The following is a 14,505-nucleotide window of genomic DNA, read 5'->3' as shown; positions in this document are numbered from 1 at the left end:
CCCTAAACAAAAGAAAATGCTTAGTCTCCCGACGCCCTTCCTAAACCTTCCGCACAATGGTGGATATCAAGGCTCAGAGAGTAAGACCTACCTAACACCACACAACTTGTTAAGATTCACCTGCAGCTATGTGTCTATGAGGATTCCTGAGCTGCCCTGCTGCCTCTGGGAAGGGGTTACATATTTGGTTTAGAAAGAACCCCTCTTCGGGAGCTGCACAGTAAGTCCAGGCTTTCCCAGGAGCCAGGCCTGAGGATCAAGTGCTTCAGAAAAATTCAAATCAATAGGAAAGGGCTAGTGAGGGTGGTGGTGGGGGCGGGGGGGGGGAGAGGAGGTGTGCCAGTAGCCCAGGGACTGAGTGAGCTGCCTCTTGCCCTGGATCTGGCTCTGCCACTTTGAAGATACTTCTGGAGCCAGAGTGAGGGTCCTGGCTCAAGATTCACTAAGAGGAAGAGGGAAGGAGAAAGAAGCAGGCAGCCGAAGAACCAACCAGAGGGGTGGATCTCACCAAAGTGAACGAAATACAAAGTGAGAGCAGAAAGTGAAGAAATCCGTGGATTCCTGAAGGAGTTAAAGGCGTGGGTAGATGGGGGGCGGGGGGGGCTGTCAGTGGTTGCAGCCTTCTAGGTCAGGAACCCAGGGTGTGAAGAAAGCCAGCGGGAACAGATTCTGGAGAACGAAACCAGGCTTCCAGTAGGAATAGCCTAGTGCTTCCTTCCAGGGACAGGATGTGCTAGGTTCTGAAAAAAGTCTGACATCGTGGAAATTGGACCTGAGGGTGCCATGGGTCAGGGTACCTAGGGACTTGAGCCCATGGAGGGCTCTGTTGCTCCAAGCTCTGGAGGAACTTCTGTCCTCCGCTTTGCTTAGAGTCACATCCGCATTCCGTCAGGGCCCTTCAGCTGCTGGGCTTTCTCAAGGCAGACGCCTGCATCCTCTTTTCCTACCCTGGCCCCAGCTGGGCCTGTTTTCTCTTGCCTAGGGTCTGGGAGCACTCTAGAGCCTTAGATGGAGCAGCACTGTCCAGAAGGTGGCCAATGACTAGAAGAGTCCAAGGGGATCCAGGACAAGATTGCTAGTAGAATTTGGCCTGGGCATAATTCAGGACGCCTGGGGGCAAGGGGGTCTTCTACCCAAGTCTCTTACTTTTGCTGGTAGGTGAGCCCGCTGCTTTTTGGTGAGCCCGCTGCTCGGCACACTCGCGAGGATGGTATGAGGTGGCCGTGGCGCTAATGCAATGATCCCCCAGGCTGCTGAATTATTCACGTGCCGTTTATTATGAGAAGCCTGACTCAGGCCTTTCTTCCCACCCCCAACCCCCGCACCCGCCTAGCCGCCAACACCGGCTCATGGTACCCTGGCCTCCTCTCCTGCTTCCTTGCCCCATCTTTTCCACCAAGCATAATAGCCCAGACTTCGATATCTCCTGTGCCCAGCGCCCTCCCCAAAGCAGAGAAACCTCGGTGGAGTAGAGACTATGGCTACCATTTACAGGGTTACCGCGACTCCCCACCCCCCACCCCCGCAGTTAGTAAAAAAAGCTGGAAGGTGGCAGAGGAGCAGGGAGCCTGCATTGTTGGCCCATCCACAAGTGCAGGATGCTGTTCCTCAGCCCCTCCAGTCAAGGGCTAAACAGCATTCCAATAACCTTCCGGGGTACACCAGGGGCTGGGGTTTCATTCCGAAGCTAGTAATTCACTGCCTAGGCAACAGAAGGAGGCCCTGTCCCCTGGCCGGACACCTCTATCGAGTCTATTTCTCTTGCTTCCAAACGAATATCCCTTAACCACCTGCCCAAATGCTTCCGGTTTTTCAAAGTGCAATACTAATGCCAACTTCTGCTTGGAATAGAACTAGCGAACCCCGCCTAGACACACGGGGTTCTTTATCTTCACAGACCCCCGGGCTATTGGGATACAGTGGGTGCGTTTTCTGCCCTTCCTTTTGCTCCTCATTCCAGCCCAATCTTCTGTCCTTTCTTCCTCTCCATTTCTGAACCCATCACATGGCAGGGAATCGATCCTGTTTAAAACAAAACAAAACAAAACAAAATGAAACGAAGTCCAGTTATTAGTCAGGCCACAGCTGGATCCAGATCCTAGCTTCCCCCCATAGCACCCTTCCTCCTCCCACGCAAAAAGCGTTAAAGAAAGAAGTCTCTGCACTCTTCTGCAAGTGTTGGAGGTTGTGAGCAGCAGGGTGCCTCACCGCTCTGCTGCAGCTGACCAAAACAATGTACCTACCTTCTCCTGCACCCTCCGTCCTCTCTCAGGAGCAAAGACTCAGTCAGTTTTCTGCCTGGCTCTCTTTGTCTCTTATCTGTTTAGTTTATTTATTCAACAAATACCTGGGGAGCTCTTGGTACATGGCCCGGCTGGCACGGGGGGGGGCACACAGAGAAATGGCTGTCCTGTCCTCCTCAAGTCCACAACCAGATGGAGAGAGAAGCAGAAGGGTTGACAGACAAACTATCACATGTCTGGCAATGTGACAGTGACTCTCAGGGGGTCTGCTGAGGAGCTGGATAGGCCCGGAGGATTTCCCCAAGGTGATGAGTTGGGCACTGGCATAGGGAAAGAATTGCCAGGAAGAGCGGGGCAGAGGCCATTCTGACCCCGGATGAGGGGAGCCTAGAACAAAAAGAGAGGTTTGTTCTGAATACCACACAGACCTCAAGCATCCCAGGGGGACTTTTGCAACCCAGTCTGTCTCTGTCATTTAGTGACTGTGTGTCAGTGCTTCCTTCACGTCTTCCAAAAAGCATTTAGTCCCTCCATCCATGAGAAGAAAGTGCCTTGACATCGAGATCTAAAGGAATTCATTCCACCAAAGAAGGGAGGGAGCTGGAGCAGTTGCGTGTGCTCCCCAAAGTATAGCCCAGGAGCAAACCCTGCCCCCAACTGCCACAGGCAGAGGTCAGGGGAGCTGTGCCTGGCAAAGGGAGAGCAGGGCAGGTTCAGAAGTAGGCTTGGAGCCCAGCCTGATTTTTGGAGCAGCTGGTTTCTTGCTTCCAAGGCCTGGGAGGAGGAGGCAGCTCTCCTCCTGCTCCCCATTGGCCTGCCTCCCTTCCCCCACCAGCCTCCTTCTGCCCTTTGCCTTTTCTGGATCTCCAACCCTTTTGAGAACCCACTGTGTTATATAATATTAGTCACAGAAAAAAAAATATGTCCACTCAGGCTTGTAGATGAAGTTTACACAAAGTGTTTGGAGTCTTCAGAACTCCTTAAACCTGCTCACCGAGCCTGGAGATACCTCTGGTTAAGAGGCTCAGAGGTCAGAGAAAAAGAACACAGACCCAGGTCAGGGGAACAATAGTGTTCCAAGCCCAGTGAATCCCCAACAAGCTGCATGACCTTAGATAGGCCCCTGGCCATCTCTACTCCCCATTTTTCTTATTGTAAACTGAGGACTATTAGTCATGAGTACCTCAAAAAGTTGTAAAGTAACAAATGAATATAGCTTATCTGGCAACCAGGCAAAGACATAGTTTATGATATTTTATTTTTAGCCACGGCTATTGTTCCTGTTATAGACATGGTCCAGGACAGAATATAAAACCCAAAATGACTAATCCTAGCTCAGCCAGGTTGATGGGACTGTGGGAGACTTTTCTATGGCAGAAGGACTCTGAAAGTTCAATGACTGAGTAGTAGTCCCTATGGGACAAAAGCCATCAGAACTAGTGGTCATTACTTATATAGAGTGATGCCAGACCCAGAAGGCTCTCTTCAGAAGGAACTTGAGAGTGGGTGGTAGAAATGAATGGGGCTACCCAAGCAACCTGGGTTGAATCTGATGGAGCCTGGGGATGGGTGAAGTAAATTATTATTCTTTGCTAAGAAACACCTTGTTTCATTTGTGTCTGCGGGGTCCTCCTTAAAACACAATTCCACGATGATTCACGGGATGCGTATTCCTCCTCTTTGGGATATTCCCTAAATTAGGAAATGAACAGTTGTTTTGTCAGAATAATTCCTTCCATCAGAGATGGAATAAGGCTGGACTCTAGCCTTGTAGTCAGTGAACAATGATTCAATGCTCATGGACCAGGAGGTCAGCCTTCTGCAGAAGTGGGTGGAGGGTTGAGGAGATTCCAGGGTCTAGTTACCTCCAGCTCCAGATGAAAAGTCCCTGGGCCGGCTAACTGGGTGTGTGAGTGTCTCTGTCACCACTCCCCCACCCCCATGTGGGGTCTCAGGAGGGCTTGTGGATAGGAAAATACAGTCTGAACTTTGATGGCTGGGTTTCTTCCAATCACTTCCTCCTGCTGAACTTTTTGGTTCAGAAGCTTCCTCTCCTTTTTGATTCTTGTGATCTCTCAACTCCTCTGAGAGAGCACAGTCTGGCCCAGGGCCATTCCCCGCCACCTTGCACAATCGGTTTGACCTTATTTGCTGTATGAAAACTCATGTGACATTTTTGATGGGTAAGACAATGGGTGTCTCCTGGGATTGGGTAGATCTAGGTTGCTTGGTGGCTCCTGACTAAGGCTCTTGTATTCAAGGCTCTCAAGCTCTGGCAGGAGGGAGGGGAAAGATAGGAGGGGGAGTCCTGTCACCAATGGTACCCCATTGCTCAGTGATACCAAAGACCAGTGGATTTGGATTCCCAAGAGTCTAGAAGACCCTGGTCTACCACATGCTTTTTTTCTTGGGGGCTGGGAAGTTGGAGATCGGGTAGGCCTTCAGGTTGAGGAAAAGATGACTGGGACAAGTAAACGAGTTTCAAGGTGGCCTGGGCAACTAATCTGGGCAAAATGAACGGAAACATTAAAATGCCAGGTGGTACCACAGTTCCCTGCACCCTCAGACATGCTGAGCTCCTAGTATGTCTGGCTGAGAGGCTAACCAATTAGGCCAAAGAAGCAAATCCACAGGATAGGGCAAGGCAGGAAGGGGAGGTGCATGGAGGTAAAACAGCAAATGACTGCAGGACGTCGATGAAATTGACAAGATATGAACAAAGATCCCAGAGAGGTGGGTCTTTCTGCTCCCCAGCTCACATTCCACCCCTCTTGGCAGTTTCTCAGAAATCCTCAACTCAACTTGCCTGGTCTTCAGAAACTGGGAGATGAGCCACGACGATGGACTTAACTTTAAGGTTTAGTCTTCATCAAGGGCTTGGTGTTAAAACAGGAAGGGGCAGGATCCTGAGGGCAGGAAGTAGGGAGAGAGCAGTACCCTATGTCCCCCTTCAAGGCTCCTCTGGCCCTTTCTCCCTCCTGTTCCTCTCCACCAGTCCCTAGATCTTCCAGTTACTGGGCTTAGCACCTCCTCAAGTCTTCCAGGGCACCATGGATGGCAGAGGGATGAGAGACAGGGAACTGGTACCTCCCTCCATTATCAACAGTTCTGCCTCAGAGCAACCCCTACCTTCTCCCCACCTCCTGAAAATGCAGGGTGAAGTCTGGGAAGGAAGTAGAAAGCTGACTTCTAACGTTCCCAAGCAGGCCGGTCCCCTATCACACTGGGGCCTCCAGGTAAGAATCTCTTTCTCTACTCCAGAGAGCTACAAAGCCATGATTCCAAATGGTTAGAGATAAAGACTCTGCACCGGGGAAGCCTGTTCCTGTCCCCCAGCCCAGCTAAGTTTTTTTTTTCTCTCTCTCTCTCCCAACTTCCTATAGGGAGGGTCCCATTCCCTCCATCCCACTCCCTGCCCTGGTCCACAAATTCTCCAGCTGCTTTTGAAACCTTTCTCTGGACCAAGTTGTGCTTTTGACCACACAGACCACTCAGGAGTTTACAAACAAAGCGGGTCTGGCGTGTGCAGCGAGTGAAGGGAGAAGTGTTCTTCCTTCTGTTTCCCATTCCCTCTTACTTCCCTCTTTCTTCCAAGAGAAGAAGTGGAAAATCAAGGCCCAACAAAAACCAGCAAGAGAGAAGAGGGGTCCTCAAAGCACAGCCCCACTGTCGCGTCTCAAGGGAAAAGAAAGGCATAGCTGAGGTTCAAACCCGTCCGAATGCCCAGACATCCATAAACCTTTAGAGAAAGCCACACGGTGAGCCACACACAAATGCACACGTTTTAAAAAAAAAACAAAAAAAACAAATAAGGATGCACACAAAAAGCTCGCCTAATATTCAGAGATTCCAGGCCCTGGGATCCACAACCATGTTCTCCAGCCTTGCTGCGAGTTTCCGAGAGCACAGCCCCAGCCCTGGCCCGGCCCCTTCCCGGCCCCCACCCCGCATCCGGAACAGCTGGAGTCGGGCCGTGCTGTACACTCAAGCCCTGTGCCCGGCTGGGCGGGGCGGGCAGCGGGGCCCCGGCCCTGGCCCGGGCAGAGAGCAGCAGGGAAGCCCGGAATCCGCCGGGGTAACCCCGACACCCGGCTGAGTTTCCGCCAGACGCCCGTCATCAGACGTGCAGTGGCCCTAGCTTGCCCCGAGAGCCACGGCGGGAGGAAAGAGTGTGCAAGATTGCAGAAGGAGGTAGGGCGCCCGCCTCAGGCTCAGATCAGGGGAGAGGCGTGTAGAACAGCCAACTCCTCCCTCTGCCTCTCCGGGTGGGGAAGACTGTGCTCTCCAATTGTTCCCCTCCCCCAGCCCTTAGGATCCCCCACCTCTGTCCCGTGTCGCCCACCCAAGGCTGTGAAGCCGGCTCTGACCTCCTAGGGGCCAGCCCGGGGAGTCTTCAGCTTCTCCTTTTCCCGGGCTCACGGCCCAGGGCTGGGGTTGGGGGTGGGGGCAGGCAAGAGAGTAAGAATAGGGGACGCTGGGCTCTTGATTTGGGATCATCAAAGTCCACGCTGGGCAGCAGCAGGGGCCCGCCTGGGCTTCAGTTCTTACCTGGCCCGCGCAGCGACCGCGTCACTCCGCGGCTGAGGCTCCTGGTACCCTTCTCTAGCTTCCCATCCGCGGCTTGTAGAGTGCCTGAGACCTCCGGGCTGGCGCTGCCATCTCCGCCAGGCCGGCGGGAAACCGGTGTGCCCAGTGCACTGCTCTCAGTTTGGGGTGTGGGGGGGGGGGCGGTGGCTTTTTAGTCACCCCTGGTTCGGGAGCAATAAAGGCACCTCTAATGTAATTTACAAACATCTCGGGCCGAGCACAGCGTAGAGCCGGGACTGACAGGCGCATTAGGCAGGCTAATTCCAGCCGGCTCCTCCTACCCCTGGCCCGCTAATTAATGAGCTTCCCAACTTAGAGCCGCCTGCATTGGACAGACAGAGAGTGAAAGAGAGGATGAGGGAGAGGTAGAGAAGGAGAGGGACGGGGGGGAGCAGAGTGGAGTGAAGAGAGGGAGGGAGGGAGAGAGAGGACGGGGGAGAGAGGGACAGAGAGAAAGAAGGGAGAGGAGAAAGAAGGAGAGCGAAGAAAGAGAAGTGCAGCTGCAGATAATTGATTACTCCTCGATCAAGGCTAACTTGTTAGCAATAGTCAATTGCCCCGTTTCTCCGCCTCCCCTCGCAGTCCGGGATCGGCGCCCTCGCCTCGGCTCTTCCAACTGCCGCCGCCAGGACCCCGGGCCAGGAGCCGCCGCGGCGGAGCCACCTGACACCTTTAAATAGCACCGGGGCTGGCGAAACTGGAGCCCGGCGCGGTGCTTCCCGGCTCCGGCCCGGGCTTGCTGGAAACCCCGGCCGCAGCGGCGGCGGTGGCGGTGGCGGCGCCCGCGTCAACAGCGCTCTCCTCCCGGGGCCCCGCGCTGCTCCGATCGCCTGGGTCGCCGCGCTAATCGGCCCGTTGCCCGTCCGCGCCCTGCCCGGCGCGGCCTCCTGCCCGCCTTCCTCTCGCACCGTCCGGCGCCCGAGCTGCCCGCGGGCTGGGTCCCCCCGGCCCGAGCCGCCCCGGCCGGGCCCCCAAGCGAGGCCGAGATGACTTCCAAGGAGGACGGCAAAGCGGCGCCGGGGGAGGAGCGGCGGCGCAGCCCTCTGGACCACCTGCCGCCGCCCGCCAACTCCAACAAGCCGCTGACGCCGTTCAGCATCGAGGACATCCTCAACAAGCCGTCCGTGCGGAGAAGTTACTCGCTGTGTGGGGCGGCGCACCTGCTGGCGGCCGCGGACAAGCACGCGCCGGGCGGCTTGCCCCTGGCGGGCCGCGCTCTGCTCTCGCAGACCTCGCCGCTGTGCGCCTTGGAGGAGCTCGCCAGCAAGACCTTTAAGGGGCTGGAGGTCAGCGTCCTGCAGGCAGCCGAAGGTAGGCACGAGCCCAGATTCCCCTGTGCCGGTTCGCCCACACGCAGTGTCCTGCACTTCGGACCCCCTGCCTCTGCCCACGCTGGCTGCCAGGCCCCTCCAGTCCTGCCTTCTGCAGCTGAGACTGGAGACGGGCGCAGGAGCCTATTTCCTAGGGACCTCTGGGGTGATCTGAGAGAGGTGCGGGAACCCAAGCTCTCCCCGGAGTCTGGCCGGCTACCTGGGCTTTCTGTCCGTTTAGACTCTCCTAGACTTAACTCCTGGACTGGGAAGAGGGTGAATTTTTTTTTTCCTGACAACTCCTGGGTAGGGTGGAGTCGGGCCATTGGAAAGGGGTGGAGAATCGGTGTTCACAACACATTTGGGGAGTCTCTGTATGGTTTCCCTGTACTCTGTGAGACTTTAGATCTTTCAGACCAACTGCTAGGGAGCAGAGACCAAAACCATTTTTTTCCTAGGGACTTTCAGGAGACCAGAGACAGGAGGTGTCCCACGGCCCAATTTGCTCAGGTTTAGAGAGTAGAATCGAATTGGAGAAGAAACAACAGCGGGCCGGGCCTGGGTCGGGTGGAGAGTTATGGGAGAGAGCCTGGGTGGGGTCTTGACTCTCTGGTCGCGAGCGTACACTGCCATTTCTTTCCAGGCCGCGATGGGATGACCATCTTTGGGCAGAGGCAGACGCCCAAGAAACGGCGAAAATCACGCACGGCCTTCACCAACCACCAGATATACGAGTTGGAGAAACGCTTTCTATACCAGAAGTACCTGTCCCCGGCAGATCGCGACCAAATTGCGCAGCAGCTGGGCCTCACCAACGCACAGGTCATCACCTGGTTCCAGAATCGGCGCGCCAAGCTCAAGCGGGATCTGGAGGAGATGAAGGCCGACGTGGAGTCGGCCAAGAAACTGGGCCCCAGCGGGCAGATGGACATCGTGGCACTGGCCGAACTGGAGCAGAACTCGGAGGCATCGGGCGGCGGCGGCGGCGGTGGCTGCGGCAGGGCCAAGTCTAGGCCGAGTTCTCCCGCGCTCCCCCCAGGCGCCCCGCAGGCCCCGGGCGCTGGGCCCTTGCAGCTCTCGCCTGCCTCTCCGCTCACGGACCAGCGGGCCAGCAGCCAGGACTGCTCAGAGGATGAGGAAGATGAAGAGATCGACGTGGATGATTGAGCTGAGCCCTGAACCTCCTGCTGCCCGGGCCCCCCGGTGCCCGCATGCCCGCCGCCTCCCGGACCGGACCGCTAAGGGGAGCTGGGACCTCCTCTGCACCTCCCGCCGCCACCCTTGTCCCGGGGCCGGACTTGGGCCCTGACAGCCGCCTCTTCCCCCTCTCGAAGCAATAAATCCGGGCCGGCCCCGCCACACGCGGCCTCCGCCGCCCCGGAAGCCCTCGCCGTGCAATTCTGTATGGCTTCTGTATAAATATTTAAGCCTATAGAGTGGGTTCCTCCCACCACAGCCTGATTTTTTTTCTTTCTTTTGTTATGAATTTTTTTTTTAAATCTCAGAGATTTCAATGTTTTCAAAGCCCCGGTGCTGCCGGGTTGGCTGACGGTGAGGCGGACTAGAGAGCGGCGAACACTAACTCCTGCGGTCTAAGAAGCTGTTTTAATTTTTCTCTGCATGTGGCGAATGCACCGGTCCGCTCACCTCCCTCGGCCTATTACAGTTGACTTTTAATTTCCTTTCTGCCTTTTTTTTCCCCTGCGTGAGAAGAGGGTGGGGGGGAACAGCCGGGCCTTGACTTGCAAGTTTCAAAAATCGATCTTTTCTTTCCCCAGCGAGAGAAGTCTGTTTTCGATGGTGTGTCAGCCTCCCGATGCCCACTAACTATTTTTAAAATTTCTCCAAACCTTCCTGCATTTTCTCGGACTGATTGCTGGAGTCTGGCTCTTAGGGAAAAAGCAAGGAAACACCCAACCAATCATCGAAAACAGAACCCAAAGCCCTAGAGTTATTTTTTACTCTTTTTAGATTTTTTTTTTTTTTGCATGTGACAGAGACCTAAAGAAGGACAACCCAAGCGCTAACCCTCATGTCCTCTGTAGCTCTGGGTTTGTCTATCAACAACATCTCTCTCCCGTCTCAAGTTGGCCATTCGAGGGTGGCCCAGTAAGGGTGGGTTCTGGGTGCCCTTCCCAGCTCTCGTCCGACCTCTCTTTCTCCGACTGTACCCAAGGCCTCTTACTCCGATAAATAAAGTCTTTGCCATTTTACTAGAATGAACAGCGACCGCATTTGCGAGAATGGGCCGGATTTACTCAAAGCAGCTGTAGGTTAAGATTGTCCCTATTGCCCCGTGTAGGTTCCACTAGCCTTGGAGATTTGGGGAGGTTTCAGGCCAGGCTTAGGGGTGAGTAGTATCAGGCAAGCAGTGGGAGGAGGCAGTGCCTTTTGCCCAGGCCAATAAACACTCAGCAGCTACTAAGTGGACTAAGAAGCCTGCTTCGTCGGGTCCGGGTAAAAAAGCTAGGCTTGCGATAGTGACAGAAAACTCATTTGTACGGAAGGCTCCGAGGCACGGCAAGACTTGTTCGGCGGTTTTGCGTCCACCCCTGAGCTCCGCAGTCTACCTGTGCTTTTTCAACACCTGCTAAACACAGACACACTGGCAGGTGCCACTCTGTGGAAGATCAGGGTGGAGCTGGAGCCTCCCAAGTTTTGGTGATGCCCTGAGGGCTTCAGCTTGGTTTGGGAGTCAGCAACTAGGACAGGCTAAATTGCACTCGTGGGCTTTCGGGAAAGCGAACCCAAAGGGTCTGAGGGTTGTAGTACATTTCTGGTAACATTTACAAACTCTAGCCAGGAGCTCGACTAGCAGCAGAACTATAAGTGTCCCGGGACTTCTTCCTGGATTTCCGAGTACGCTTTGGGCGGCTGGGCTAGGGGCTCAGGCAGCTTTCACTTTTCTGAACTGAGTGGGGGCTTTTCTTTGGGCTTTTGTTGTCTTTGGGCTGGCGAGTGGCCGCTGTCATCAGAGTTGGGTCCCGCCTCCAGGCCGATGGGCTCCCTTTCTCCGAAAAATTGATGTGAGAAACGCGCATCTGGTCTCGGGCAGGCGATGGGGCCCCGGGGCCTGAGTCAGGAACGTGCGTGTCCAAGAAGGAAGCTAAGTGACAGCCAGAAACAGGAGAAAGGAGCACAGAGAGATGCTAAGAACAGAGCGAGGGTGTGAGAGACAGGCTGGAGAGGCAGGCTAGACAGAGAACCATTAAAGACGCGGAGAAACAGGGGAAGGGAGACGGAGGGAAAAGGGGAGAACAGGAAGAGACGAGGAGAAGAGAGGACGGGGACCGGAGAAGGCAAGAAGCGGCCGGGCAGCCGTGCGGCCGTGCGGCCGGTTCCTCCCGGGCGACATAAATCGCCCTCTCTTAGGATGGATGGGTCTGTAATTCGGAGCGCGGACCATGAAGGCCGGGACGAATGGGCCCGGGCGGCCGCTGACAGGCGACAATAGCCGGGCCCAGCCCCCCGCGGCTCCCGGTGCGGGCACGGCCGCGGCCCTCCGCAGCCCAGAGCGCGCCAGCGCTGGCGACCATATGGTTTTTGAATTTTCTTCACAATTTGTAGACAATTTGATGGATTAGGTCCCCGCGCGCGCCTCCCCGGCACAAAGGCGGCGCAGGGACCGCGGCGCGGCGGTCACCCGGGCATCTGCGCCCGCCGCGCACTTCACCCCCCCGCCCGGCCCCCACCCCGCGCCCGGAGCCCCCGGGCCGCCCGCCCAACACGCCCATGAATCCCAATGAAGCGGCCCTGGCACCTCCGGCCGCTCCACGCTTCCAGGCCCTGGGCTGGGCCCTGCTGGGTCCCATCGGGCTGGGGGCGGCGGCCCCAGGGCTGAGCCCACCCGAGCTGCGGCGCCCGCGGGGCGCGCAGCTAAGCAGGCGCATCGGGGCTGAGGAGAAACGGGGCCATTTATCCGCCCGTCTAGTTAAAGCGGGTTATTTGTTTGCTTCTCTGGCCTCCTCCCCTCCCTTCCCCTCCCCCTCCCTTCCTCCCCCTCCCTTTTCTCTTCTGCCTTTTTATTCTTTTGTCTCTAAATGGATTTAATGAGCCTGAAAAACATGACAATTGAATATAACCAAGAAATAAAAAATAACGAGGGAGGAAGGAAGGAGGAAAAGAAAGAGGGGAAGACGGAAGGAGAAGGATTAATAAAATAAAGGCGGGGGGGAATCGATTCAGCAAATATTTATTGTGTGCAGGTGTCTAGGGAAATTGAGACGAAGCTGAGCTGGTCGCTGCCCTCAAGAAGCTCCTAATCTAATCTGCAGGCCACGGAAGCACTGGGGAACGTTAGGAAATCCTCGCCGACACTGAGGGATGTGCTGCTTGCAAAAGGCCAAGATGCAACTTGGCTCCTGGGTGCAGACGGCTTCTTGGAGGAGGAGGCCTAAGACTCAGGCCTTGAGAAACAGAAGCAAGTCGTTGTGTCTGTGGGCTGGCAGGGAAGTCCAGTTGAAGGACAGAGTGACCGTGTGGAAGGGAGGGACATCTTAGGCTGAGCCCCAGCCGGTGAGCACTAGACGTGCGGGAACTCTGATCAGCGTATCGAAGTCACTCTGCGGTCACCTCGGTTCTGCTGAATTCTGTGCTTCCGCCCCGCTGCCGCTGTGTTTCTGAAGCGCGTCAGGGTGAGGTTATTCAGGCCTGACTCCAGCTTTGCCGAGCACTGCAGGTTGAGGCTCACCCTCCAGGCTAGGTTAAGTACCAGGCAGTGGGGAAAACCTTAACTGTGGGTAAGGGCCAAGGAAGGGGCTTTAACCCAGGGAGGCCGGGACTCTAGCCAGTATCTTCTTAGCTATCTGATGAAGGCTGAAGCCAGCAAGCGGCCTAGGGGCGCTCAAATGGCCTTGGCTCGGGTCTTGCCTCTGCGACCTATGACGTAAGAGGGCCTTGAACTCCAGGTGACACCGCAGAGCCTCCCATAGGGTCCCTGCCTATGGTGAGGCTGAGTGCTGTTATCACGCTGGGAAGTGCCCGGGCTCTGTGCGAGCTGACCGTGGGTTTGCATATCTGTTTCTTCCTGTCTGAATGTGACATGGACTCTATGTAGGGCTGTGGGCCCCACGCCCACTCTGGGTGAAGTTCGTTCAGGCTCGGCCCTTCACCCAGAGTTCCTTGATCGCTTGGGATCAATACAGATTTCTTTCTTTGGGAATCTCAGCCCTGTGTAGACCACTTTCGGTTCCTGGCTGACCAAGAAAGGACAATTAGAGGCTTTGTTTCTCCCTTTTTGGTTGAGTCCAGGACCTTGGTGAGGCTTGTTGAGTCCTGGGACATGACCGATTTTGTGGACTGGAGCCCCTTCCCTTCGCGGACAGGTCGAGCTGCGCGGCTGGAGCACGCCTCCTCTGAGCCTGCGGTTCCGCCTTCCCCAGCTCGGTGGCCTGACGGTCGGCGCCGGGTGAGGCCGGGAGGCGCAGTTCCTTATTTTACGAGGTGTCGGGCCAGTGTCAGACGCAGCTCCGATAAGTAATACTCCAGTCTGAGGGACCAGAACGTGGTAATTAATCCCAAAGACTTAAGTGTATTTTAGTTCAGGAGAAAAAAAATCACTAATTCAATCGTCCGGAAAATTGAAGTTTGATGCATGAGTCCCCCCTGAAAGGGCCGGGCTGGGGCCGAACGTCTCTCCTCCGCCCCTGCCGCTTGCCGCGGGGACCCCCTCCTCCCCACCCGTTTGAGCCAACGGGTCCAGGAAAGTCCACTCATCCAGCCATACTGGCTCTCAGACACCAGAACCCAGGGACACCCAGGCTTTTCTTCCCACCTCCAACAAACAACCCCTCTTTCCTGGGACCCTGGAGACATTTTGTGCTAGCACATTTGCTCCCCAAACATATACATTTAGAAGGGGGACATAAGGGGACCTCAAAGATGTGAGGGTAACAGCCAGGTTAGGGGCCGGTATAGGTGAGACCAAGGGGTGTAAGGCCACCAGGGAAGGGGACAGGGAATCTGAGTGGGTAGAGTGAGTAGAGTGTACACAAGTCATCTGCTTGTGTACAATAGTGAACCCCATAGGCTCCCAGGGCGGGTGTGAGCTAGTGGTAAAGCTTGCTGAGCCTAAGTGGTGTAACTGAGATGCAGGTAAACAGCCGTGTGGGAAATAGGCGAATTTCTAGAACATTCCTAGGCAGGTCTGGCCTAAGTGCCTGGCCTCCAAGTTGTAGCCAATAGACTGGATCTTCCAAAGGAAAGGCTCTCAGGAAGAAAACTGAGGCTCCTGGATTTTGCGTGGGTTATGTGGGGGTGGAAGGGTCAATGCTGGTGGAGCTTCCCACCTCCAGTTTCTCTTGGGGCCCCATATTTTCTCATCCAGGCTCTTAGCTGTTTTAGCAATCCATTCTTTATCTTTGCCA

The 14,505-nt window shown here is 55.6% G+C and overlaps 1 protein-coding gene and 1 long non-coding RNA gene across 3 annotated transcripts; one reads left to right on the top strand and one right to left on the bottom strand.

Annotated features, from left to right (window-relative positions):
- Positions 1–1,349: 1,349 nt before the first annotated feature.
- LOC143437631 (uncharacterized) lies at positions 1,350–6,957 on the bottom strand. Its single transcript, XR_013106993.1, has 3 exons — positions 6,792–6,957; positions 2,348–2,630; positions 1,350–2,022 (listed from the first exon to the last, which is right to left on the bottom strand). It is a non-coding gene; the product is annotated as an uncharacterized LOC143437631 (long non-coding RNA).
- Positions 6,246–10,436, top strand: Lbx1 (ladybird homeobox 1). Of its 2 annotated transcripts, XM_034523238.2 has the most exons (3): positions 6,246–6,434; positions 7,413–8,141; positions 8,784–10,436. In XM_034523238.2, exons 2-3 carry the CDS (start codon positions 7,817–7,819, stop codon positions 9,305–9,307), a joined length of 849 nt encoding a protein of 282 aa, XP_034379129.1. In that variant the 5' UTR covers positions 6,246–6,434; positions 7,413–7,816; the 3' UTR covers positions 9,308–10,436. The 2 variants fall into 2 exon arrangements, with proteins under 2 accessions (XP_034379129.1, XP_076778637.1); XM_076922522.1 differs by lacking the exon at positions 6,246–6,434 and having other exon boundaries at positions 6,963–8,141.
- Positions 10,437–14,505: the final 4,069 nt, after the last annotated feature.

The sequence above is a fragment of the Arvicanthis niloticus genome, chromosome 1, assembly GCF_011762505.2.
Source record: "Arvicanthis niloticus isolate mArvNil1 chromosome 1, mArvNil1.pat.X, whole genome shotgun sequence".
Classification (NCBI taxonomy): domain Eukaryota; kingdom Metazoa; phylum Chordata; class Mammalia; order Rodentia; family Muridae; genus Arvicanthis; species Arvicanthis niloticus.
Note: the sequence above shows the minus strand (reverse complement) of the source record. Positions and strands in the feature narration are given on the sequence as shown.

Coding starts and splice junctions, on each gene's coding strand:
- Lbx1 (XM_034523238.2), top strand. CDS start 7,817: ATGACTTCCAAGGAGGACGGCAAAGCGGCGCCGGGGGAGGAGCGGCGG. Junction 8,142..8,783: donor CGTCCTGCAGGCAGCCGAAG/GTAGGCACGAGC, acceptor ATTTCTTTCCAG/GCCGCGATGGGATGACCATC.